Source organism: Embiotoca jacksoni, unplaced genomic scaffold, assembly GCF_022577435.1.
Source record: "Embiotoca jacksoni isolate LCO1_2020_lvr unplaced genomic scaffold, fEmbJac1.0.p SCAF_3, whole genome shotgun sequence".
Taxonomy (NCBI): Eukaryota; Metazoa; Chordata; class Actinopteri; family Embiotocidae; genus Embiotoca; species Embiotoca jacksoni.
Window position 1 is genome coordinate 16,819,062 of NW_027185381.1, and position 25,939 is coordinate 16,845,000.

Here is a 25,939-nt window from a genome sequence, read left to right on the forward strand (position 1 = left end):
TCTCTCCCCTCTGCCTGTGTTCAAATAAGATTATTGTTAGCATGTAGCAGTAGCTCGCACTTAAAATGCCTCTTCTTAAAGTTAACGCAATCTTGGTTTAAAGATACTGTTTTGAACTGACATTTATACTCTATGAAAATGTTCAGAGAACAACGCTATTATGTAAATAATGGGTAAAATATCATTTTAAAAAAAACCATGCATGCTTAAACATGTTAAATGTACATATTTGTAATTAAAGAACTCAAACTGGCAACTACACAGAGATGAATGACACTGAGATTGTCCTTTAAAAGTCTACAGTGGATTCCAGTGTTTATATTCATCATTACCATATATGATTTACCGTGGGGAAAAATACCTCAAAAAATGTTCAGCTTACTCACTTTGCTATTCAATATGGGGCATAAACCTCACAGACATTAAACATGATATTCTCACTCTAACACATTTGTACTGTTACTTTTACAAGAGCATGGACAAAATACGTGCAAATATTTGATCTCCGCATAAACAAAACACATAAGAGTGGTTTCTGGGGAGCAATACTGCTGACAGTCATATAGAGTTTTCCTTCTATTAATATGTGCAGGCATATTCTCAATAGATTTACAGCAAAATAAACAAACAGTGTTGATAGAATATCAATCTCTTTTTCCTTCTCCAGTGACTGTCCTTTGGGTATTCCAGCCGAGTTTGCTGTTTTGTTTGTTCACTTTTGTTTTTTAGGCCAGCATTTCATCATCCATCACACTACAAGGCAGAATATGAAATCATTCCATCCGCTGCCTGACAAAGAGCTTCATTCTTTTTCCTCTGAATGATGCAACTTTATCAATATTTGCCGAACAGTGGGACATTGAATGCTTATACAAGCGATGATATATGATATTGCTGTAATATTGCTGAGAAGTGAATTGCCCTCCCTCAGTGGGTCCTGCTTTGCTCTCCTACTCGGCAGGTAGGCAATGCAGATCATTTATCCAGAACTCAGATGGTAGAGACAAACACTGACTGTGGGTTTCTTTCAGTTTTACCTCCCTACATCTTCTGTCTAGTAATTATTGGAATGACCCTGTTAGATGTCCCCATTCTGCCCCAGTCAATAGCTTTTTCTGCTAATTCACTCACTGAACATTCAACTCATTTAGACTCCTCTCAGGGTAATTAATGGTACTAATGTGGGTTCTCCTGTGCTGATCTATTCATAGTTGTATTGCACAGATGTGATGTTGTTGGATCAAAACACAGAGTAATTGTATCTTAAATGTAAATGTTGTCATATAATAAGGACAATTTTAAGTAGATACCAGTTCGGAGGTCGCAGGACCATGTGTTAACTGCCATGTTAGTGGATCTACATTACTGTACTTGCACACTAAACACTAATGTTACCAGTCAAACACAGGGACAGTGCAAACATTATGATGGTAAGATATTAGCATTTCAGTAGAAACACAAAGAGCTTGTGCTTTCTTCCTTGGTCGGTTCAGTATTTAACACTTATGGTGCATTTAGTGGTCTGGTGTTCCCAGACCCAAATTTATTTTGTGAATATATGGGTCTGGACATGATCCAGTAGGGATCGTTTCCAGTTACTGTGTCCTAATGGGAGTATATATCGAGTTAATTTAGAAACTTTTGGAACAGTCAATGATCATTGACCACCATATGATATATGTTGATCGTGAAAACTTGCTGAGCTTGCTGAGACCCTCTTCCTATGTGAGCAGTAGTTTAAGTGCTGCAGTAGTCCATTTGGTTTTTTTACAAGTCCATGTTAGGCATCTCCAGTCAGATGTGTCTTAAAATGTTTTAATGCCCTCAGTGAAGCTTGTAGCCGTTCAGGCTGGACACATGAGTTTTGTTCACCTTGATTAGTTGATCGCTGACCAAACAAAGCACATGTCAACAAGGTGGCCAATTTAAACTGCCAGCTTCCCATTGTTTCCTGCAGCTTGTACTGCCGTTACTGGCTGAGCTATCATCAATCCATCCACTATCCCCACTTCCACCTCGTTAATCAACACCGTAGGATTGTGGGGCTCTACAGGGTTTTCTGTTGGATTGATGTATTCCATATCTTCCATGTGAGTCTGCTGGGAGCTCTTCTATATATGCTGTGGAGGTTTGATGGTGTTCCCACGAATCTGCAGCCCGCTGCCTGGAATCCTGCGGGGAGCGAAACACGCGCCGTCAAATCCAAATATAAAGCCATTTCAGCAAGTGTGTCCTTAGCAGAACATAGACCAGGGAGTTTGGTTCTGAGTTTCACACCAGATAAGCCTGTATGTGTGTGTGTGTGTGTGTGTGTGTGTGTGTGTGTGTGTGTGTGTGTGTGTGTGTGTGTGTGTGTGTGTTATCCGCGTATTACATGTACACAGTGCAGTCTCAGCAAATTCCAGCCTTCACAGACTATTGGCTTGTACAATAGCATTACTCTCCTCTTTAATATCTTCAGTTAATGTGAGTCTCTGGCTAATTGAAAATGAACTAGTCTATGTCTCCCTGCAGTGCCTTTACAAAGCTGTTAAAAAGACACACGCCCGTTGGATGCAGGACGAACATCAGAAACCTCCTACTGTATGCAAAGAATAGCTTGCTCCGGTGAATAAATCAATAAATTCTTTAGTGCAGAGGCACTCCACCAGGTGAAGCTGTGGTACTATTATTCCTTGCCAAAAAGGAACAGCTGATAAATCAGGAATATGTGGAGATAAAACCACACATAAAGTCAGTGCAGAGCGTTCGTCTCCGGTGGCAGTGATTTACAGCAGGCCGAGCTAAACTGCTTACCGTCAGGAGCTGTAATGGATGCCAGCGTCTGCTCTTAATTTCTGTGGCTGGGGATAGATATTGCTGCTGTTATTTTCTCCCAAGGCGGTTTCACTGATGTCTCCCAAGGTACCCTACTGCGTTATATTTGAACCATATCGGTGCAAAATGGTGCAATTAAAAGTACGCAGAAAGCCTCTGAAATTGATCACTCAGAAAGGCAATTTTGGTTTCAATAAGCACTGTAATATACCAAATGTATACTGCTTCTCCTACTGTGGGTCTGATGATGAGTCCCCGCAGCTGAGCAGAGAAGAGACAAACATTGGTAAGAGATGAGCTGGAAAATTTAGAGTGGAAAAAAAATAGATCTGATAGTAATGATGGAAGATGTAATTAGTGTGTTGGGATAAAACAATGTGGGTTCTCAGGAGAAGATATTTGAGGGAGGGAAACCATCCCTCCCTGTTTCACTCTCTTGCACACAATTAATGTTGTCTGTGCCACTTTGCAAACAAATACAGCAAAATGTCATATTTAGAGTCGGCCCTGTAAGTTCTCTGGCAGCTCACAGCTAAGACATGAGAATGTGTGAAGCTGATAAGTATTGGTGCCACAATGATCATGCATATTCACTAACAGTAATTTACAACTTGCAGGGGCTCCTGCTTTGGCAGCTCATCAGATAAAAGGCTTACATAAGCCACATTATATTTTATAGATGTGTTGCAACAGGTTGGCCTCCAGATAGAGTTCCCTCCTGCCACCTGCTGGTCATGGAGTCCATTGCAGCTTCTTTAATGTCACAGCCTCTATTGGTTCAGTTCTCTGCTCCCATTGTCTGCAGATCTTTGCTTGTCAGAAGAAATTAGACATTTATCTGTCTGCAGGAGAGGACGGCACATGTAAATGGAGTGGGGAAGGGTCACTTTATGCACTAATCCAGTTCGCATTATTTTAGTGGGATGGAAGCTAATGAGAAAGGAAACAGTTCTACCTCCATCTCCACCATTTCCATCACACCAAATCCCAGTGTAATATCAAACTGGACCACCAGGTTTGGAAGTGGAAAAAAGGCCTCTGTACCTGTGCTGTTTCAAGGATGATGCAACCACATTTTCCATTTTAATGCAGGTCTGTTAAATAACCAGTAGATGGCATCAGTAGTTTAGGATTATCAAATGTGGGCTCACAATAGAGTATAATAATAACTGTTAGATTAGCCAGTGAGTATTGCAAATTATGTTGTTGTTTGTTTTATTGAGGACAAGCACAGCCGCATAAAAACTAAAACTATGATACTCACCTGATTTCCATTATCACAAGAACATATGAGGGGAAACTGATAGTAGTAGTAGAATTTCCGTGACACTGTTGATGCTTGTAATTTATGAAAATGTGATTTATTAAGTAGAAAGATAATGTCAGTGTTGCGTATGAGCCTGAAAACAAATAGGAAGCATGCCTCTATACCATGTGTCTGCTCCATCTGCCTCAAAGCAGAGATGTTAAGACAGAAAAGACACGTTTTATAAATGGTGCAACAAAAAAAAACTACAAAGATGCTTCTGGTTCCGGTGTTGTTTCTATGAATGAATAATCTGAAGCTTTAAGGGATAAACAAGACGAGGCTGTTTCAGTGGCTGGTTGGCATCAGTGTGACCGCGTTGGAGGCAAACGTGGTCGTGGAGGGAAAATGTTGAGTGAAATCTTTTTTTTTTTTTAATTACAATGAATGAAGGAAAAGCGAAAAGCCTGTGTGTGTGTGTGTGTGTGTGTGTGTGTGTGTGTGTGTGTGTGTGTGTGTGTGTGTGTGTGTGTGTGTGTGCGTGTGTGCGTGCGTGTTTCAAAAATGAATGAACGGCTAGGCTGTAGATGCCACCTCAGAGTGACAGGCTGATCCACTGTGGCCCTTTTTGATGGCCGTTAACTAGGTTTAGGGTCTTGCCTCTCTCCTCCCACACCCCACTGCTGGCTGACCGCTCTTTTGCTATTTTTATCCCCATGGTGCTGTTTCTGTTTCCCAGCCAGCCAGCAGAGAGGAGAGCAGAGGTGCGGGCGTCTCTCATCACACCCACTTCTCTCTCTCTCTCGCTCGCTCTCTCTCTCTCTCTCTCTCTCTCGCTCTCTCTCTCTCTCTCCCTTTCTCTCTTTCCAAAAATAGCCGTGAGTCGTGATCAGCTCGTCCTTGAGAGAGAGGGAGCGAGAGAGAGGACTGTATTATTGCTTAGAATCAGAGGAGGGGTTATGGATTGATACAAATAGTCACCCCCGCCAAGCCAACCCCAGCGCAGGCTGAATTAATGTGTTGCTATTTTTGGGAGCCCCGTGTTTCCAGGGGAGACCTAATGACGCAATGACGTCAATGCGGGTCAATCGCAGACTGGAGGAATTGAGTGGCTTCCATTTGGGGCTTTTGCAGTATTTCCTACAGAAAGGATGGAAACGAGTACAAAATGGAAGTATATTTCCTCCAAAATGCATCGAAAATAGAGGTGAATCAAAATGCAGAAGTGAAAATGATCACAGTGGCATCACGTCGCCCCAACCCTTCGAGCATCAGCGATAGTAAGGGAGGTGTGTATATATGGATGCTTTTTTCTTTTTTTTCCTCCTCATCCACAGCGCATCTGTGGGATGATACCTGCCAGTGACTAGCCGTGTGGAATAGCTTTTTTGAAGAGCATTTCTGTGTGCCGATTTGATTTGTTGTAGCACACAGCAGCGGCTGTTTGTTCTCCGTATGCTCTTTGTGTGTACGTATTGTGTTGTTTTCTCTGCGTAACGCTGTGTGCTGTCTATCTCTCTGCCATGAAGCTACATGTGATTATACTCTGTTTTATTTGCATTTTCTGTCTCCCTTTTTTTTTTTCTCCCAAGGGCTTTACACAATCCCGACCTATTCCAAGCGCTCGCATCTAGACGCACGGAGGTAACGAGCACCTTCTCCCTCATCTCACATCTCATTAAATAATACAGCCATTGGCCATTTATTGTTGGATTTTACTTGATTTTTGACCCTGTGCCAGATTTTGTCTTGAAATTGCTAATCGGGATTTGCATGGTAGTAAAAGGAATAGCAGCTCTTGTGCCTCCAGATTGTGCGCGTCATGGTTGCTCGCAGCTCGGCGACCTGCCGACGCGCACAGCCAAACGTTGGTGATGAGTGGAGATTTCGTCTTTTCCAAAACTTTGAATTCGCCTGTGGATCATCTCCTTATACTAAAACTTTAAAGTCTCTTTCAAGTGTTCTGGGTGTTTGTTTCCCACTGGTTAAAAGCCGTTAGAGGAGGGTTATATTTTTTTTTCAGTGGGTAGTAAGAAGGCTTCTGGGCAGGTGACGTGGGTATAGGAAGGATGAATTGACAGTGCAACCCCTTGCTACAAGAACAACCCCAAGAGAGATGCATGTTGCATGCAGCAATAAGGTGTTCCTGCTTAAACAGACACGTATACACAAAATTAAATAGACACACACACACACACACACACACACACACTTGACTTGCACACATGCACAATGTCGTGAGAGGAGGTGGCGTGGGGGAGGTGGAGGGGGGGTTAGGGCGTTTACCGGCAGGGCTGGTGTGAGCCTTTCAGAACCATGGACAGCTCACGTGAACCTCATCCAATGTGGTCTACTTTCTTCTGTCCACAACGGCTGCAACGTCATTGGCTCTTCATTAAACAACGCAGATGACTCGGCCTCTCATTGCTAAAAGAGTATACGCTCCTAATGATACATATATTCTGACTTTAGATCGATTCGAGCCCACATGATCATATTTTACCTTTTTTGTAAGAAAAAACAATCTGGATGCAGACATCAGCTATGACACCTGCATGAAATGATGTCAGCTGTCCACTCTTTGGGATAGTAAGTGTATTGAAAAATTTATTATATTAATGATATTGATTGTTCGCATCATTTTTTTAGTTAGATGAGTAACATCTTTGAATATTTGGGATCATGCATCATTTCACTTTAATGCCAACTTGTCTCCTACAGTGAGTGTGTTTCCACATTCGATGTCCCACCACCTGAAATCCAGATTCCTCTCTGGCTTTGATCCAAACTATAATTTAATAGAACATTTCACCAAAAAAAAGACTCATATCTCATGTATTTTCTTCTCTTTTCTAATCCACAATCACTGCATTATTTCCTTTTTCTTCAATGAAGGACCTCACCGTGCTCGGTGACTTCCCACTGTTATTCACAGGTGCACCAGTTTCAATGAACCCCTTCCTCCTTCTACCCAGTTCATAGAGTAGCAAAAAATGCTTATTCTCAAATTCTTTCTTATTTTATATTGTACCAGTTTACATTACACCCCGTGATCGTGGCTCCTGGCTTTCTGAAACGTACGGTGTGATAAAGGCAAATCACAAAAAGGAGTTTAGGACATTGTGTGGAAAGTATTTCACACATCTTGCAGCTATAATTCTTTTACAGCCAGTTGTGTTCATTTGACAGGGATACGGTTTGTTTGTCGTTGGGTTGACGATGATATGTATGTGCTATGTTTACGGGGTTGGGCGTGTGGAACATCTTCCTATAAAATTAGGCAATCTACATTGATAGCAGACAAACAGTAATGAATCACTGATCGTATGCACCGTAACATCTGTCTATTTTCATACAGTACATGACGAAGGTTTCATTCTTTAAATTCCAATTTCAGTTTAACTGTAAATTGAACCGATATCAGCGACAAACACACGTTTGTTTATTTCAAATGTGTAAAGTCTCTACTCTTTACAAAAAAAAACATTTGAATCCGTTCTGTTTTAGCTCTTTAAAAAAAAAAAAAAAAAATTATGTCAGAAACATCTTAATGACCACTGACAGTAAAGATGTTTAGACAACGTCAGGCTGTACAACCTGGTGCTGACCTGGTGATAGTGACCACTGACTCAAACAAGAGTTTTATGGCGTTATTAGAGTAGTTTCATCAAAGTAGAATGTAAACCCGATACACTTACATGTTATCATGTTCAAATTTTTTTTGTTTTATTTCTGAGTCATTGAAAATGTTCCTCACAGTGAAACTTGCTTCTGCCAGCAGGAGCCTTATCTTTAGTTTAAATACAGCTTCAGTGAATGTTTATCATTTCGAACTAAACTAACCAGGACTGTCAATTGATAAAACAGTGCTGAACTTCATCTGATATTCTTCTTCAAAGCTTGGCATTAAAATGTGAAGTTATCTGAAGCATTTTGATCCAAGGTCGAGGTGTGAAAAAAAAAATGTAATCCAAACAAATAAGGGTTGTTTTATCTGTGACTTATTTTCTCCCTAACTTACATTCACTCTTATGGATGTGTAACTGTGTGTTTCAGATACTGGACCAACTTGTGTGTTATCGTGGCCACCATTTCAGCTGAGCAGTCTTGTTCTTTTCAGGTCTTTTTGCGGTCTGGGCTTGCTGTCAAATGACTATCCAGGAAGCCCTTACCCCAAAAAGCATCTGCAAGGGATGCTTACGTCACGGACAATTTGCATACCCATCTCTCATGACACTTCAGTTTAAATGTTTTTAACTTCTACTCCCTCGATTTGTACATTGATTAAGTGAAAGTGTGTACAGTTGTGAATCAGCGCATTAACTTGTTGGACACCTACACAGTGTGTGTGGTTTAAGTCTATTAATTATAGACAGTGTCTATTTCTGCAGGTCTCACTGCATCTGCAGTATTATATAATTTCTCCAGAAGGTGGCGGCATTTCTCAGGTCTTTTGATGAGGAAACTTACACTTGCAGTAATGAGATCACCATGATCTCGATAATGCCGTCCTTGTGTGGAGCGAAAAAGAGTGTCTTTTATCAGTGTCTATACCAATTCATGGTTGTAATTACAGTGCTTTAATGTAGTCAAGCTAAAACACTTATTTACATTTAGCAACATTGATGACCTTCAATAACATCAAAAAAACACTGAAAAGTGAAACATTAATAAAAAACAGCAGCCCCACAATAAATACTCCCTTCATAAGGATGATGATGTTCAGCTGTTGTTCAGTCTGGGAGACATCCTGAATCACTTCAATAGTCATTTTGGAAACTTTTAATTTATGGTGCTGTTGAACTCCACTGGGTATACTGAGAGGTGTTCCTAATATTTTGTTCCTTCAATTTAAATGAATTGGGTTGACAAAATATTATTAGCACCTCTTAGTATAACCCAGCGAAGTTTAACGTCACCAGAAATTATAGTCTCCAAAATTACCATTTAAATAAATCAGCACTTCTCTGTATTAGATTGAAGAACAACTAAATATTACAATTGTCATGAAGGGAGGATTTATTGACTGGCTGTTGTATTATTAATGCCTCATCTGTCAGGGGATTTAATGTTATGGCTAATATATGTGTGTGTGTGTGTGTGTGTGTGTGTATATATATAGATGTTTTCTTTAAGAAAGGACATTACAAAGTTATTGCTTCTATTTCTTATCTTTTCAAGTTAGGAAATCAATACTCTTTGAGTCAGCAGATGATGAATTGTTTATGGGTAATTTACTGGAAGCTAAATTCATATATATGTATATATATATATATATATACATGTATATGTATATAGATATATAGATATAGATATAGATATATATCATTAAAACAAATCCTGGCAGTACAAGTTTGACCATAATGTGAAGGAGAAGCTGTTGAGTCTGCTAGTAGCAGTGAACAAAGTGAAAATACTCCAGGTCACTCTTCTGCAGGAATTCGGCTTTTCCTTTTTATATTGTGATGAATTTGGCTTCCAGTAAATTACCCATAAACAATTCATCATCTGCTGACTCAAAGAGTATTGATTTACTAACTTGAAAAGATAAGAAATAGAAGCAATAACTTTGTAATGTCCTTTCTTAAAGAAAACATCTAATCTCTTTATTGTAATGACCCAATGATGTCTGTGGTTGATCAATCCTACGTCAGGCTGATGCTTGTTTTTTTCCTTTTTGTGGGAAAGCTTGAGTCAAACTGTCCGCTTCACTTAGCTTGTTATTCCTTCACTTGGGTGTTTGAGCTTTGCTTGAGTAGCATGATGTGCCGTGCCAACGTTTTAAGGTGCTTTAGATGATCCTTCACACAGATACCATGGGACAGGTGTTCGATTGGTCCCAAGTTTCACTCTGCAGCATGACAAGGAGCCCAAGCATACAGCCATTCTCTTCAGCCACATGGAGTCCTGAGAGCAGATGCTCTGGACACCAGCCCGATCTCAGCATTATGAATTCAGCCTGGCAGCCTGAATCTACTGTGATTGTTTCTAAATGAGGTAAAGGGTGCTCAAAACACATACTGATTTGATTAAAAACTATGAATTAGCATGATTTTATTTTTTTTAAAGCTTCCTCTTTTCACCTTTTGTACCTACATCTATTGCACTGTATGTGCAGACTGTAACAGTCGAAGACTGTTGTCACATTCATCTGTGGAGGAGAGGGAAAGGTTCTCCAACCAAGATAGAGATTACATTTGTTTTAAAAACTTTCTGAGAAGATTATGATTATGATGTGAAGTTCTAGTAATGTTCTCAACAGGATTTGTTTTGTTCCCAGAATGTTCTTTTTAAAGGTAGGAAATTGTTCTCTGAAAACATTAAAACAAAACAAAAAGTGTTCTAACATTATTTAAATGTCTTCAGTGACTAATTTTAAGATTAAGATTTTTTTAAGATTTATTTTTGGGCATTTTTTCTTTTCTTTTTTTTTAACTGGGATACTGAGAGATAGAGACAGGAAATGTGGGAAGAGAGCAGAGGAATGACATGAAGCAAATGGTTCCTGAACCCAGGCTTCGGAGTGGGAACTCGCTGTTCGGGCCATTCGTGCTCATGTGGTGTGCATTACGACAACTCATCGATCAGTCAACATAGACATTTGGTCTTAGTTGAAATTGAACCTTAGAGGAACATTGAATGAACAGGAAATGTTAAACATGTTCTTCAAACATTCAATTAAAAAAAAAAAATTGTTTACAACATCGTCAGCTCTTATAAGTAACGTTAGCCAAAGTTGTTGGAAAGTTCCCTTCTTACTTGAAACTTCCATTAACCTTAAGGTATTTATGTGTGTTGACATCAGCTACGGTGTGTAAAGTTAGTGCACAAACACTGAGAAAGCAAAAAAAATTCCAGACAACCAAGGCCTCATTACTTTGAGATGAGCATAGGCTAAGGTCAGAAATGTCCCTCGTCAGTCTTTTATAAACTCTGTGTTGAATTTATTAAGATCTTTAGTTAAGGAAAATGTGTTTTCATTAGCTGCCATAATAATGGTTTGTGGTCTTTTATTGACACCGACAGTTTTCACCATTCCAGATGAAGTTCAGCAGCTTTCTATTTAGAAACTTCAGTCTGAAGTATAGAAATAATTTTGTATGTGCATGATTTGACTTCGTTCAATTTCCTATTAAAAGAAATAAAATAGAGGACCCTCTCTTAGACTTGTTGTAATAGTGTGACTATCTCTAGACTTTAAATAATGAGAACCTACGCCTTTATAATCCAGTGTTTCATGTCTACGCTCTCAAAACTTTTACTTTTTATACAATAAAATCTGAATAAAGTAATATTATTAATATACTGTGCATCAGTATAATCTGGTCTCAAAGATTTTGGGTAACACAGTCCTTACACACCATATTTTACTTACACTGATACAACTTTTGTCTCACTATTTCCAGTTGAAATACAAATGAAATATGCAATCTGGTTCATTTTAGTTCCTTTTCCCTTGAAACCACACATTCTCATAATATTTCCACTGAAATTAACATCTGTGGATGATAAACCATAAAACAAGAGGTATGACAAAATAAGAGTCCAATAATGTGGTGCATGCCAAGGTGACGTCATATCTATTACAATTTGTTTCTGTGGAAGAAAAGTTCCATTATTTATCTGATACATTAAAGCAGAATTTTGTGAGACATGATCGACTTATGACCAACATTGCTTAAGGTAGAACAAAGTAGAAGACACCATACATGAATCATGATTTGTTTTACGCAAAATAAAAATTAAGCTGATGGTACATAGAGTATGTTTGCAGGGGCCACACATTCAAACAGTTTGATACACATTACACAAAAAAACACATGTTTTTCTATCCAAAGTCTCAGTAGGTGTGTACAAATATCAAATCCTGATTTTTAAATACTTAAGGACTGACTATATTTTTTCTGTAAAGACATCAAAAGAGATGGATAGACGGCGTGAGTGAGCCAGACTAATTGACTACATGACTATAAGCTCTGGCCCCACTCCATTGGGGATTGTTTCCAGTTGTTGCATTCTGCTGGGCGCAGACTTAGGAAAACAATTTTGAAACTGTTAGAGCAGCCTTTGATGAATCAGCCTCAACTGAGATGTAAACATTTTGTTTTTTTAATTTTAGGCATCGTTCTTACTCCATATAAAATACCTTGATATTTGCTGGTGTTGCTACAACTGTTGGTAGTTTAATTTAAATGAACCATCAAAACTGAAGTGTGTTTCATTGTATTCTGGGGGTAAGTATTCAGAGGTGGTGTTTAAATGAATATGAATGTCTGTCTGATCTTGTAAATCCTGATGACTGTTATTATAAGTCTGTTTTTTGTCTCATACTTCAAAGGCATTAGTGCATGTTGCTATGATTTGCAACTCTGTTCCCAGGTCTGTGTTGTTGGCCTGATTTGGAGAATGAATTAATTCTATCAATGCAAGGCTTATATAATTATTTTAAAATAGATTTGTACATGATTGTAGTTTGAATGTGTATTGATAAATCAGCTCCCATTCTCAAATTAAAGTCAGAAAAGAGGAATTATTTACTGTCAGCTTCAGGGACTTGACAAAAACTATTGCACTGCAGGGAACCTACTGGCTGGAACAGAGTTTACCATAAGTGTGTTCCAGATGTATTATTTAACACCCACAGACATATAAAGCCTCCTGATAAAACGCTGATGGGAAAAAGCATCAGCAGTCAGCGAACCCGAAAATATTTTGGACATTGCATAACATGTCGCAAGTGATTGTCTGCATGGATTCACTCTAGTGTTAAAATCCTTTTACTCTTTTAATCCTTTGTGTGTTTGTGGTGTTTAAAAAAAATAAAACAACCAATGCTGACTAACATCTTGTTTTATTCCAGATTGTGTTTGCTGTGACTAGACCTTTGCAGAACTCCGACTCATCCTGAAGTCTCCCCACAAGGGAATGCTGATTCAAGTGTGTTCAGACCAGTCTGACGGTGTTAACGTCACTCTGATGTCTGAAAGTGAAAACGGCATGCTTTGCTGCAGGGCAGCACATGCAAGATCAATGAATTTGAATTCCCGTCATTCCTGTGACTCATTGTGGTAGATCCTGCTGAGTGGAATTCCTGGTTTCCGTGCCGCATCTGGACAAGTAATCCGATAGTGTGCAAGGCCCATTAACAAAGCTCAGTGGATGCTGCTAGGAACAGGTCAGTAACACTTTGTTAGCCTTTTGTCCTGTATATTATTCGACATCATTTACTGGTAAAGTAATTACACTCCTCCTAACCTTGAAGGGTTAATGGATATGGTACCTGCAGTATTACTGTGTGTGAGTTTGATGAAAGAGGGGCACACACTTCTGAGGATGTGACTCATGTGCGCCCATAAGTCATGTGACACAAAGTGTTATGAATTATTAATGAAGGCTTGCAGTGTCCTTCTGTCATACTCCAGGAGGTGACTTCTCTTCCTGCAGGGATGCAGTCTGATTGAGCCTCGATGGGACAAGAGACACACAACCATGAATCTCTAGACAAGCAAAGCTGGTCTGTCTAATGTAGCCACAGAAGTACAAATATGTATCTTTGCTGTTTGGAACTAATTAGTGCACGGAGAGACAAACGCGTTCATAAACTAACAAGTCTGTCTGGCAATGAGGAAATACCTTTGACTCATGCTTTTTGTAGGTTTTTTTTTTTTTGCAGCTGAGAAAAGGTATAAATCAGATCAGATCGGATCCATCTAAAATACAATATTTCCTGGCAGCACTGTTTGATTACAGATCAGCAACTGAGATAATACATTTATTTTCCGACGTGAGGCACAATAAAAACATCAAACTGTAGTCATAGACAATCAAGACTGACCACCCACATCATCTTAGAAAGTTTCCTGCATACTGACACGTCACAAACTGGCAAAAATACCAATTAAAAAAATAGGCCGCTTTTATTTATCCCAGATGTCAGGAAATCATTTTTACTTGCAATGAAACCTGTTCCGCTGTCAACATGGGAATTCCCAAACCCCCAGAGAACTGCGAGAAGCTATTCATCCAAGTATATCATTCTGTTCATTCCATCTAGTTTTCCGTTCATCAATAACACACTATTCCCGTTGAAAATACAAGCGGGACACTGCCAGCCATTTACTTCCCTTCCCAGAAATGTCTCCCAGTTTTTTTTTTTGTTGTTTTTTTTCCCCAGCTGTTTTCAGATCCTATCACGTAACTGCTTATTCTCTCTAAATGTGACAAATGTGGCAGTTAACAGGCAAGATTTACTGTAAGCATCATTATGGCCCCATGTTCGTTGTGGATTGCTCACACATATTCCTCGGCCTCTCTGACCTTATTTTGTTTCAGAACAACGGGAACTTGCTCTGCACAGCCTCTCCCCTGTTTCTCCACAGAGCAACAACAGGCATCTGGTTCCAAAAATAGCCCTGTGCAGTAAAAAAAGAAAAAAAAAAAGAAAAGAAGAAAAAGTTTCAAAACATTGTTCCAAGAGGAGCTTTGAATTTCAATTCAATTTTATTTATATAGCGCTAAATCACAACACAGGTTATTTCATGGCACTTAACACATTAATGTCCTTACAACAGAATTTTACAACATCATACAGAGAAACCAAACAATTGAACAATTCCCACATAAGATAGGAGGGAAAAATAACTCCTCTTTAAGGGAGAAAAACCTCCAACAGAGGGAAGGAAAAACTTCCTCAGGAAGAAACCGCCGAGAGAACCAGGCTCAGAGGTGGGCGGCCATCTGCCTCGACCGGTTGAGGTGAGGGGAGAGCAGAGAGAGAAAAGGACAGCATGGAGATACAAAACATAAACTTGAGCAACGTGAAAGTAACTGTAACCTAAAGTATGTATGACAACTACTTCAAGTGTCTCAGGAAAAGTAGAAGCTGATAATCATGATACCACCAATATTACCGTAGATTTTGTGGAAATCTATCACCTACAGAATAATATATATTTATGTAAAACTATTTTGCTGCCTGGACTATCTTTGACAGCTTTAAACTCCTTATCTGTCAAACTGAACTGGAAAAGATCTTCCCAGTTAAATATATTCATATTCAGACAAACACCAACTGATCTGAAATATTAGACTGCATGACATGCATGTCAACATACTGACATTACCAAACAGAGTTCATAGTTTACTAGTAAAAACAGACTCAAATCTGTAAAAAAAAAACACCTACAAAAGCAGAAATAAGAACGCTGGACTTCCAATTTCCACAAATGACTAGTTTTTTTTTACTGCCTCATGTTGAGTTATATTTGACTGATTTTTATCATATTTTGTATGTGATACTGATGCCACGGTGAACCTACTGTTGATATGGGTATTTGTACAGTTGTTGTGCTCCTTTGACTCAATTTACAGAAAGAAAAACAAACATATACGCTATGCTATATTGACTGTTTACTCAGTTTCATTTACGTCACAAAATTCCTGTAAACTGTGGGATATTTCCACAGGGACATGGAAGTGATGAAGATGTACCTCATCTGTGTCAACAAGTAGTACTTTTACTAAAAATGTACTGAAATGCCTTTGAGCGAACACTCCAACCCCCTGCTGATCCACTCAAGTTATTCAGCAGCTACTGTGACTAAAGCACACTCTCTTCATTCTAAAGAGGACATTTTTTTTATATATATATGTATATTTTTTTATCTTAATCAGTTTAATCAGAGGGGGTAAAATAGTGATACAGTACACTGTTGCTCTGTGACTCAAACATGTCACACTGTAGTTATTAAAAATGTGCTATTGTATATTCAGCTCACCTCCTGCGGCACCACCGGGGCACCCAGGGCCATGGGATGGGGGAGAGGTACGTGAGGAGGCGGGGGATGGGGCATTGGGGATAGGGGGTGTTGGAGTGAGGTGAGTAAGAGATGAGTCAACATCCCGCCACTATAAGACACGCTGATGGAGCCTAACAAGTGCCATAACCAGAGACACCAACCAAGGTAAGGTCAACTCTCCTCTCCTCTCACTTTGTGTTCACTGTCACACTTTCTGTCTCCGTTTATCAGTCCATCTTTGTGTTCAACATTTAGCACTTGGCTCTAGCTGATGTTTTTTTATGAGCTTTACCTTTCCTTCTGCTCTTCTCAGAGCACTCGGTAATAATTTAGAACATAATATTGTTAGCTAGAGTCTGTTGTCTTTGTACACAATACATATCTCTTTTAGACATAATAAAAGATTTTGAGTAGATTACTGGAAGGAAGCATGTGTAAGATGATGACGCGCAGGTATGAACTCATGCCTGCCGTCTTAGTAAGGTGACGCATTTGTGAAACGGCAATTAAACGATGGATGCAAAAATACACAGAGGATATTTTTTTTATAATCTCTAATCATTTCAAATGTCATTCCTCTCTTAGGAACACCAGCGCTATTCTTTCTTCTGTATAACCGGTGAAATGGACTACACTCTGGTGCTCTTGTTTTCTCTGGTTCATGTTTTAAACGTGGGGACGGCAGCTCCTCTGCCAGTGGAAGTGGTGAAGATGAAATCCAAAGTGAAATGGATGGCTGAGCAGCTGGTGGTTCGGCTGGACAAAGACTTCAAGGTAGTGTTTGGAGTTCCGTTTACGGTGACAGAATCTGCAGCGTTTCCGAGGGCTGGTGTGTTTTTGACTGAATCGTGTTCTCCTTCCTGCTGCAGGTCCCGGCCGGCCTGACTCTCAGTCCACCTACTAACGACCTGGACGGACTCTCCTCCGTAGTGACGGTCCTGGGTGGTTATAACAGCCTGATCTCTGACACCCTGGACGGGGTCGCCCAGATCAAATATGACATCTCCTCACTGACGGGTTACCTCAATCAGTGGAGGCAGGGGCACTGCAGCGAACAGCGACCGAAGCCTGCGGTATCGGTGCAGCTGCAGGCGCTACAGAGTCGAAAACAATTCATTCACACTGTGAGCGTGGAAGCTATCATGAGAGTGAAGGAGTTCCTCAATCTGCTGCTGAAGAACCTGGAGCATCTTCAGACTTGCTGAAACTTGAACACTGTTTGTAAGTTATTGGCCCGATTGTTGGAATAGATTGGAATAGAAATTCTGCATCAGCAGTCTGAATTAACATTCCCCCTCGGCCATAGTGAACTTTTACAGTGAGTTTTGAAGGGAATTTATTCTTGAATATGCACTTTATATACATTATGTATTTATTTGTATACTGTATTTAGAAAATATGTATTTTGTTACAAGCATTGTTGTTTTTTTTATCATTATGTTTGGCGCATATAGGAGCTGTTTATCTGAAAACTGATCTGTGCTTTGCACACAAAGGATAAATCAGCTGCTCATTGCTTCATATTACGACACCGTTATCTTGTCAATAGAGAGCTCTGATTGAGAAATATCACTTCCACTCTTATTCTGTCACGATGCTGCATCAGCAGAGTTGTGTTCACTGCAGCTGGAGCAAATGTTATCATGAACAGCGTTGTCGTCACTGGAAATTCCTGACAACCGATTTGACACTTGCCAAGAATACCAGATGTGTTTGACTGAGAACTTTTAGAACAGTGAGAGTAAACTTTCATTTTAATGCAATATCAACAGCTCTTCTGAAACAATTATTTATATCTTGTATATTTTTGTACAGCTGGCACTGTTTTTTCTAACTACTGGATTAAAACTATTAATAAATATTTAAACGTCCTTATTTTTTTTAAATGCGAGTTTGTCGGTGTTGTGTAATGAATTCAAATAAAGCTGAAATTAATCAGAAAGAAGTTGAAAAAGTCCCGTAGACCAGGTTAATATATAATGTAATATGTGTGTGTTCATCTCTTTGCTACCCTTGTACTTTCAGGGTACACAGGTGGGAAGTGTTTATCCAGAGCTATCAGCTTATGATTAACTCCTATAAAAGAAAAAGAACTAGCACAGAAAAATGGAAACTCTCAGAATGAATTAATAAATCATGGACTTAATACAATTGTTTATCAACAATAAAACACATATTAACAGTGTTTTATTATATATTTGTAAAAAAAAAAAAAAACCTCAATCCGTACATAATTGTTTGTTTTAGTAGTACAAAACAAAATTTAAGCATGGATTAAAGAAATGCAGGAAGAGTATAGATGAAGATTACTGTTACTCTTTTCTAGAAATCACTTTCCTGGAAATTTCCTGTGATATACAGTAGATATGATGACAAACAAGTTTCTCTCTGCGGAGGTTGCCTTTTAAAACTGCTGGGAAAAAGTGAATGCCAGCTGAAACTAACCCAAGCTGCTGATGAGGGGGGGGCTATGGGAAACTGTTCAAATATGAGCGAAACACTTCAATGAGAGGGGAGGGGGGGGGGGGGCAGATTTCAACATAACAGATGTTTCAGTGTTTTCGCAGCGACGGTAAATGTGTGTGCGCCAACTGAAAGGTGACGAGCTATTCTGTCTTTTTAGAAGAAAAAAAATTGCAGATGTCCCAGTTTTCCTCCAGCAATTAAATGCAGCATGTATTTGTGGATCTTTAGCTCAACATGGTCTGTGTGTATCAAGGTCACCCAGGTACACACAATTGATAGTCTGTGAAAAAATATCACGTGTTTTTAGACATTTTGTTTACACACGAGGCTTTTTTAAGAGAAACAAATTAAGATCCGAGAGATTGAAAATCTTTACGTTAAATATTAATATTGACTCAGGCTGTCGTGTGTTTGTAAAATCGTGTGTGCCAAATATGCTCAAATTACTGGTAACACTTTGGTAAGTAACCAAAATTACACAATCTTGTAGATCACGTGGTTCACATTTGTAATGATTTTTTTTTGGGTCTAATTTCTCTCCCTATTTAACTGCGATATTTTCAAGCCTGACACGCGTGCAGATAACGTTAATGTCAGCTCGCCAGCCAACTTCACATTATGTTTTCGTTTCGAATTTCATTTCGCTGCCGGCTGTTGTGCAATCTCTGAATGATCTTATCTAAAGATGACAAACTCAAAATTCAGGGGTTTTGAAGATATTTTACTATTTCAATAAATTTCCAGTGCTAAAAAAACAACAGGTCTAAAAAAAAATGTCAGGTTATCCAGGACAAGTGGGAACCCTGAATTTAACACATGGGCACCTTACGCTGTACAGTTTGACACAAAACCAATTTATATGAAAACATGTATTCGATACTGAAAGCTCAGGATGTCAAATAAGCCCAGCGCGCGTGCGCGCACAGCATTAACTATCAAACCACTTGCTTCTTTTCATACTGCCATTGTTGTCGTTGTTGCCCATCAGCTTCTTCTTGTACTGCTCCACCAGACTGTCAAAGCGGTCCACATCCCTCCTCTTGAAATGCTTCTTGGGCATTTTAACCTTCTGAAAAACAACAAAACAGCAAGTTATTGAAGTGTAACCTGACAGCTTCGATAAAGCGCCACCAAACCGAGACCTTGCGGTTAAAACAGCACTGCTGGCAGGTGATGATGCGTCATGTTTTAGATTATGGCCCACAACGTACAGCGTCATCATTCCCGGTCTAACCTTGCGTACTGATGACGTACAGCGTAGTAAACTAGGCGGAAGAGATGCCAGCAAACTAAGATCAATAGAGTTTGTCACTTTATTTACGTTCTGAAGTGCCGAAAGCTTAAAAAAATAAAGCGATGTACCGCATATATTTTTTCAACAGGACTGTAGTAATACCACAAAATGTCACTTGGTGGCATCATAACATTATGTTAAATTGACTGGACCACTGGAACATGAATGGAGATATCTTAGCAGTTTTTTCATGTTTTAATCCCATCTGTTTTTGACTTATTGTGATATTTTTTCAGCATCAATACTTTAGCCCCTCTGCATATTTACTAGATAGTCTGTTGATAGCACCAAATTTGAGGACACTTTGATTCGTTTTCTTTTGAAGTCTTTTCATTTACTTCCAACTTTTCACAAGCGTAGGAGGATTTTTTTTTTTTTGTTTGTTTGGTTTTTTTTGGGGGGGGGGGGCGGTTGGGTGGAGGTAACGTCCACGCTTCAGTAGTTTTAAAGTTCCTACTGACAAAACTGCCTTTCTTTTTTTAATCATTTTTGATAAATCAGTGCTCGGTAGCTATTTGTCACTGGAAGATGTTTTGTGAACATGAATAGAGACCTGGTTTTTGTGCTGTGTGGGCTTTTCCATCTGTCGTCTCTGACGCTCGTTCCTGCTGGTTCCAGGTCTTGCTTTCTTTGGCGGTGGGGCCTGTTGCTTTCCTTTGTCACGCATTCTGCAAAAGACAACAGTTCACAGTCTGTGATTTAATCCTGAGGCCAATTGTGGAATCATAGTCAGTATTTTCATATGTTTTTTTTTTTAATTTGGAGGATCTGTTTTCCACTTTCTTACTACTGACAGGGCTGTTTGCACCATCTGGCTCAAAACAGGTTCCACCAGTTTATTTACAGAGAGGACTTTAGAACAGAAATGGAACTCGATTGTTTGGCTCTGATACTTTAATAGGTGAACTCAAGTAAGGCAAACATAAGGTAGTACAAATTCAAGAGTTTTCTTGTGTTTTTGTGAGCAAATACTTAGAAGTACTCCAAAAAAAAAATACAAAAAGTTGTGCACATATCCCCAAAATGTCTGTTATGAACTTTGTTGTCAAGGTTTATCCGCCAAAGCACAAAGTGACGCCGAGTGTATTTGTAAAATGTAAACTGTACCTGATCTTAGGTCCCCGATGAGAAGGAAAAAGCAGCACTTTCTTTCGTTTCTTTCCATTCTGCAGATCTACGTGCTCTACCTCAGGTTTGGTCTGAAAGCCGGAATATCGATCTTGCTTCAGTCTTTCAGAAGTCCCTGATCACAGCAGAGAAGTGGACAGAGAGAACAATTCAAAATAAAAGTGGAAATGGTGACAGAAAACAATAAAAACGTCGCTGAGTTTAATACAGTGTGACGGCCAATTATTAAATCAAATGTAAAATAGTTTTGTCACAGCACTACAGTGCTGCGATAGTATATCCTGCTTTTTAATCCCTTTTGCATGGTTAATGGAATTAGTGCAGTATAAGCATGACAAACAGAAACAGCATCAAGTGTCTAGAAGAACAACAGCCTAGTTGAGCCCATCTAAATACAGTAAATGCAGTAATAATACCTCTCTCCTTTCCTGTCTGTTCTGCTGAGGTCTGAGCTTTATTTTCACTTGGTCCTTTTCCACCTGCTGCTATTTGGGACTGAGATTTCGCTTCTCTTTCTGAAGACTGATTTTGGAGGTATTCCTGCAGAAATAAACACAGGGTTGACTTACGCATACAAGAAAGACATTTTTCAATTTGAACAGAGATTGGAAGCTGCGGCGATCACAGAACTCGGTACAAACACACCTTATTTTTTTGTTGTCGTATTTCTTTTATTTTGAGTTTCCTTGAATCCTCCAGGGAGAACTCAACAATGGGTCTCTGCAGAAGGAAACAAAATGCAGTTATGTTTAACTAACACAAGATGGCTCGTGGACCAGGAGAAATAATATGTAAATATTTGTTATAGTACGGTATGCCAAACCAAATAAACACTGATCATGTACCTTGTTCGCCCCAAAGATGTCAGGGTTGTTGTTAAGGTGGCGAAGTGTGCTGAGAGCATGTTCATGTTCCCCGAACTGAACAAAGCCATAACCTAACGACTGTCCCATCACCTTACCCTTCTCTGGCCTCTTGTCGTACATCACCCGGCACTAAAACAACAAACAGAAAGAACTCAAATAAACATGAAAAAAAACAATTACTACATCACCCCCTACTGGGCACACAGTGATGATGTTTCTACTAACAGAGCTGACTCCCGCTCATAAATGCTGCTCAGAAAACCATTTCAAACATGTTTTTAAAACTTAAATTATAATGTATTAAAACACTTTTATTTTCAATGAAATGTGAGCCACTGTGACACTTTCTCACCTCTGGGATGCGGACTCCCTTGACTCCTTTTACAGCTTGAAGGCAGAGAGTTTTCAGTTTTCTGTTGTCTACTGACTTGGGCAGGTTGTGGACACACAGACGAGTCTTTGACACAAACACGCTTATGTCCCGAAGCTTGGCTCTTTTTATTTCTTCAAACTAAGAAAACAAGATTACCGCAAACATTGAGTCAAAGTTTGTTCATTTGAGTTCAAGATCAACTGTTGTGCATTAAAAAAAAATCATTCTTCATGAAGAAATGTCTGCGAAAGCTGCACTCACTCTGGTTCTTTTGGTCATGTCCGCCTCGGGTACGCCCTCCGCAGCCTTCGTTCCAGCTCGGATCACTGAGTGATGAGGTCAGAAGAAAATAACTTTTTAAAAATCAAAACAAACTTTTAAAAAGCTTTAGAAATAATTCAGCCGACATATGTCTATATGAAAATTGGGGGGGAAAAAAACCTTAAAGGAACAAATAGTCAGAGCTTTGTATTGAACGGACAAATCTAATATGACTAACAAAATTCTGACTGGGGACCAGCCCTGCTAAAGCTATTCCTTCAATTTTAATATCTTAATTGGGACCTCACAAGACAGACATGGCTAATTTATTCAAGAGGTTATGTCTTTAGTTTCCTCTAAGTTTTAATATGTAAATGTATGAATGTGAAGTCAACCCGGCATCATATTGACAGTGAATTAACTAATGTGTTAGTAATGACACAAGTGATAAAGATGGAGAAAAGAAGCACGTGAAACAAGTTCACTCACATCCCTCTCTGGCCAGGTACAGGTTCCTGGTGCCCGTTTCTACTTTCGTCTTATTGACCCTCAGCTTCGTAGCATCTTCTCTGGTCACTGCTTCAACAACCAACAGCTTTCTGCCGTCAACACGGATACCGCCGTTCTACAGCAAACAAACCAATGGCAGAACCACACAGCAACATCGACTCGTTACACAAAATAGGACAAACAGATGATGTCGTAAAAAGGCAGAAAAAAGGAAGAATTTGGGACTGATTGTTCAGACTTCATGCATATTGGACTTCATATTACCTCTGCCTCATTCTGTGCTGCAGCTATGCATTTGTCCGCCCCCTCTTTAGTCTTAAACTGAGCAAATGCACAACCTGTCAGGAGAGGGGGAAAAAAAAAAAAAAAAAAAAAAAAAAGAACAACGCAAATGAGTCGATAACTTGTTTAGTTAAAGAACAGAGTGAGAAGTGCTCGAGTCGAGTGCTGCTGACCGACCTTTTGAATGTTCTGTGTCTGGGTGGAGAACAATCTTTATGTAGTTAAGTTCTCCGAACTGCAGGAGAATTTCCTCCAGACCCTCCTCTTCCGTGTCAAAGGACAAGTTCCTACATCAGTTAGGATTAACAAATAAGAATACAAATCGTCAATGGTGGAGCTGCTTGGAGACTTATGTCGGATGCAAGGATAATAAATGATCAAAGAATTGCGAACCTGATGAAAACTGTTTTGCCCTCTTTCACGTCTGAAGGAAGAAGTTTCTTTGAGGTTTTCTTTTGAGCTGGAGATAAAAGCAGAAGACTGGATATGTCAAAACAACAGTTTATGTCAGAAAATATTAACATTATAAACCAAAAATACGGAAGACTTTATACCCGATTCGTCGTCTTCGTCCTCATCATCTTCCTCTTCATCTTCACTCTCCTCTTGATCATCATTTGAATCGAGGCCACTCCCATCATCCTCGTCCTCATCCTCGTCCTCATCATCATCGTCATCATCATTTTCTTCATCATCACAATCATCTACCTCATTGTCTTGCTCCTCGCTATCATCTTCATCACTTGAATGAGATTCCTCTGCCTGCTGCAGCGCCGGTTTTAAAATGACTCTGTGAAAGAATTAAGACACAAAATGAACCAGTAAAGTCGAGCAGTTTTTAACACGAAGCATTAATGAATGTGTAAATATTCAAGTTTCACACTTTTTCTTCTCAGGCACTGCTTGTTTTGGCTCTTCATCCTCGTCTTCGTTGTCACTCTCGGAGCTTGCACTCGCCTCCTCTGTTGTCTTATTGCCTACAAGGCGAATAAAACAGTCACAGTGACTGCTGTCATCTTTTATATGCGCGTAATTAAACAGGTGTACTTGTTTACTTTTGCGATAAAGTACCTGAACTTGAGGATTGCTGAGTTGCAATAAACTGGTCCTTTGGAACCGCCCAGTCGGCTGCTATCTGCCGTCCTGTAGAACAAGAGTACAAACTAACACACTCAAAAAAAAAAAAAAGTCAAAGTGAGATGTCAACAAGTGTCTGACTCACTGACCTTTTATCTCCTTCAGGTTCATGGCATTGAGCGCTGTTGCGGCCTGGGAAATATTTTTAAACAAAACAAATCCAAATCCGCGCATCTTCCCATCTTTGAAAGAATTAAAAAAAAAAAAAAAATATCAGAAGAAATCATACTATTTAAGGGTCAGGTAAGAATGTTGTCTCGCGTATTTGTGCATCTCGTAGGAAATAAGATCTTCTTTTTTTTTTTTTACCAGGTTTGAGGGGAATCTGGGCTGAGAGAACTGTTCCGAACTTGGCAAATACTTGTTTCAGATCATCTTCTGTGCACTGTAACACAAGACGGCAATTAGTTATGTCAACACGTGACCGTCGGCCGTCACAGCCATTCGGCAGCATACTGTACCTTAAAACTGAGATTTCTCAGAATCAGTCTTGGTTTCAGCAGTTTTTTCACCATGCCTTTGGGTCTCTGCTCATTTTCCCGTGGAGCTGCTGCTGCTGCTGCTGCTGCTGCGGCGGACTCTTTAGCTGCTAAATGAAAGACGGGCGGGATCATGAGGCGGACAATGTACACACACTCGCATGCTGCATTTTTTTTGTTGTTTTGTTTTTGTTTTTTGGGCGCAACTCTTCACACAAACCTCTTTTCTTTTTGTCGTAAATTTTCTTCTTGGCCACCGACAGAGACAGCCTCTTCCCGTCGTATTCCTTGATTTCTTTCAAGGCTTTCTGTGCATCTTCCGCCATGGAATATGTGACGTAACCAAATCCCCGACATGTTGCTTCGCCTGGTTTTAGAATATATATATATTATAAAAAAGAAAGAAAAGATTATCTGTTAGGATTTCATCGCGCTGCGTATATTTAGTGCGGCGTTTTGAATGATGAGCAGCAGCGTCACCTTTGTCTTTGACCACGAAGCACTGCTTTACGGGACCGATTTCGGAGAATATTTCCTCAAGTCGCTGGTTTGAAGCTGAAGCTGGAAGAAAATTAATAAATAAAGTGTGCGCCGCCATGGCTCTCTGCTACCGGCTACCTCCAAAACCTCTGGCTCGGTAACAACTCACAAACTCGAGTCTCGTTTGTTCGCAATCCGGCCCCGGACGTCAATGTCAAACTACTCGACAGTACACAAAGCAACGCGGCGTGAATTACACGCTTTAAAACCTTTTAACTAGCGACCACATTTCATCGCGTGTTTACATGCGTGAGTAGCCATCTTGGAAAGTAAAGGGGAAATTGCTCCACTCGGTAGTTTTTTTTCTACCGGGGGGGGGGGGGGGGGTTTAGTTGCACAAGTTAGGCCTGTGCTGCCACCTTCCGGCCCGGAGGTTTGAATGCAGCGACCACGTTCCCAGTTATGATTATTTATCTTTTTCTGTTTTTTTTTTTTTGTATGCAGTAATTACAGGAGATGCTAAATATCCCGCATCATCTCAAATTAATTAGCCAAAGTTAAGTTAATTCAATAAATCAACACATGAATAAGTATAGTCTCATACTGTACATAATACAACCATGACATTTTTTTTATCCGATTTTTATTCAACCGTTATGTAACCGGAAAGGTCCTGTTGATATTTTTTCCTCATTACTTAGTCCCTTACGTACTACGATGTATTAGCGTGGCTTCTGCCACCAAGTGGTGCCCTGAGTAAGTTAGGCAAATTTAAAGGCAGTAGTGGTAGTTTACAAACAAG

At 39.6% G+C, this 25,939-nt stretch overlaps 2 protein-coding genes across 2 annotated transcripts; one reads left to right on the plus strand and one right to left on the minus strand.

Annotated features, from left to right (window-relative positions):
• The first annotated feature begins 15,922 nt into the window (after positions 1 to 15,922).
• LOC138206170 (leptin-like) lies at positions 15,923 to 17,732 on the plus strand. Its single transcript, XM_069162707.1, has 3 exons — positions 15,923 to 16,026; positions 16,447 to 16,635; positions 16,731 to 17,732. The coding sequence occupies exons 2-3, from the start codon at positions 16,486 to 16,488 to the stop codon at positions 17,064 to 17,066; spliced, it is 486 nt and encodes a 161-aa protein (XP_069018808.1). The 5' UTR covers positions 15,923 to 16,026; positions 16,447 to 16,485; the 3' UTR covers positions 17,067 to 17,732.
• A 1,295-nt stretch (positions 17,733 to 19,027) lies between these two features.
• Positions 19,028 to 25,451, minus strand: rbm28 (RNA binding motif protein 28). The gene is made up of 20 exons (XM_069162786.1): positions 25,138 to 25,451; positions 24,878 to 25,024; positions 24,640 to 24,767; positions 24,488 to 24,563; positions 24,268 to 24,360; positions 24,113 to 24,184; positions 23,925 to 24,018; positions 23,596 to 23,831; positions 23,435 to 23,501; positions 23,219 to 23,328; positions 23,024 to 23,097; positions 22,739 to 22,874; positions 22,250 to 22,314; positions 21,968 to 22,126; positions 21,595 to 21,744; positions 21,395 to 21,469; positions 21,166 to 21,289; positions 20,729 to 20,864; positions 20,175 to 20,289; positions 19,028 to 19,396 (listed from the first exon to the last, which is right to left on the minus strand). Exons 1-20 carry the CDS (start codon positions 25,253 to 25,255, stop codon positions 19,256 to 19,258), a joined length of 2,316 nt encoding a protein of 771 aa, XP_069018887.1. The 5' UTR covers positions 25,256 to 25,451; the 3' UTR covers positions 19,028 to 19,255.
• Between the last annotated feature and the right edge of the window lie 488 nt (positions 25,452 to 25,939).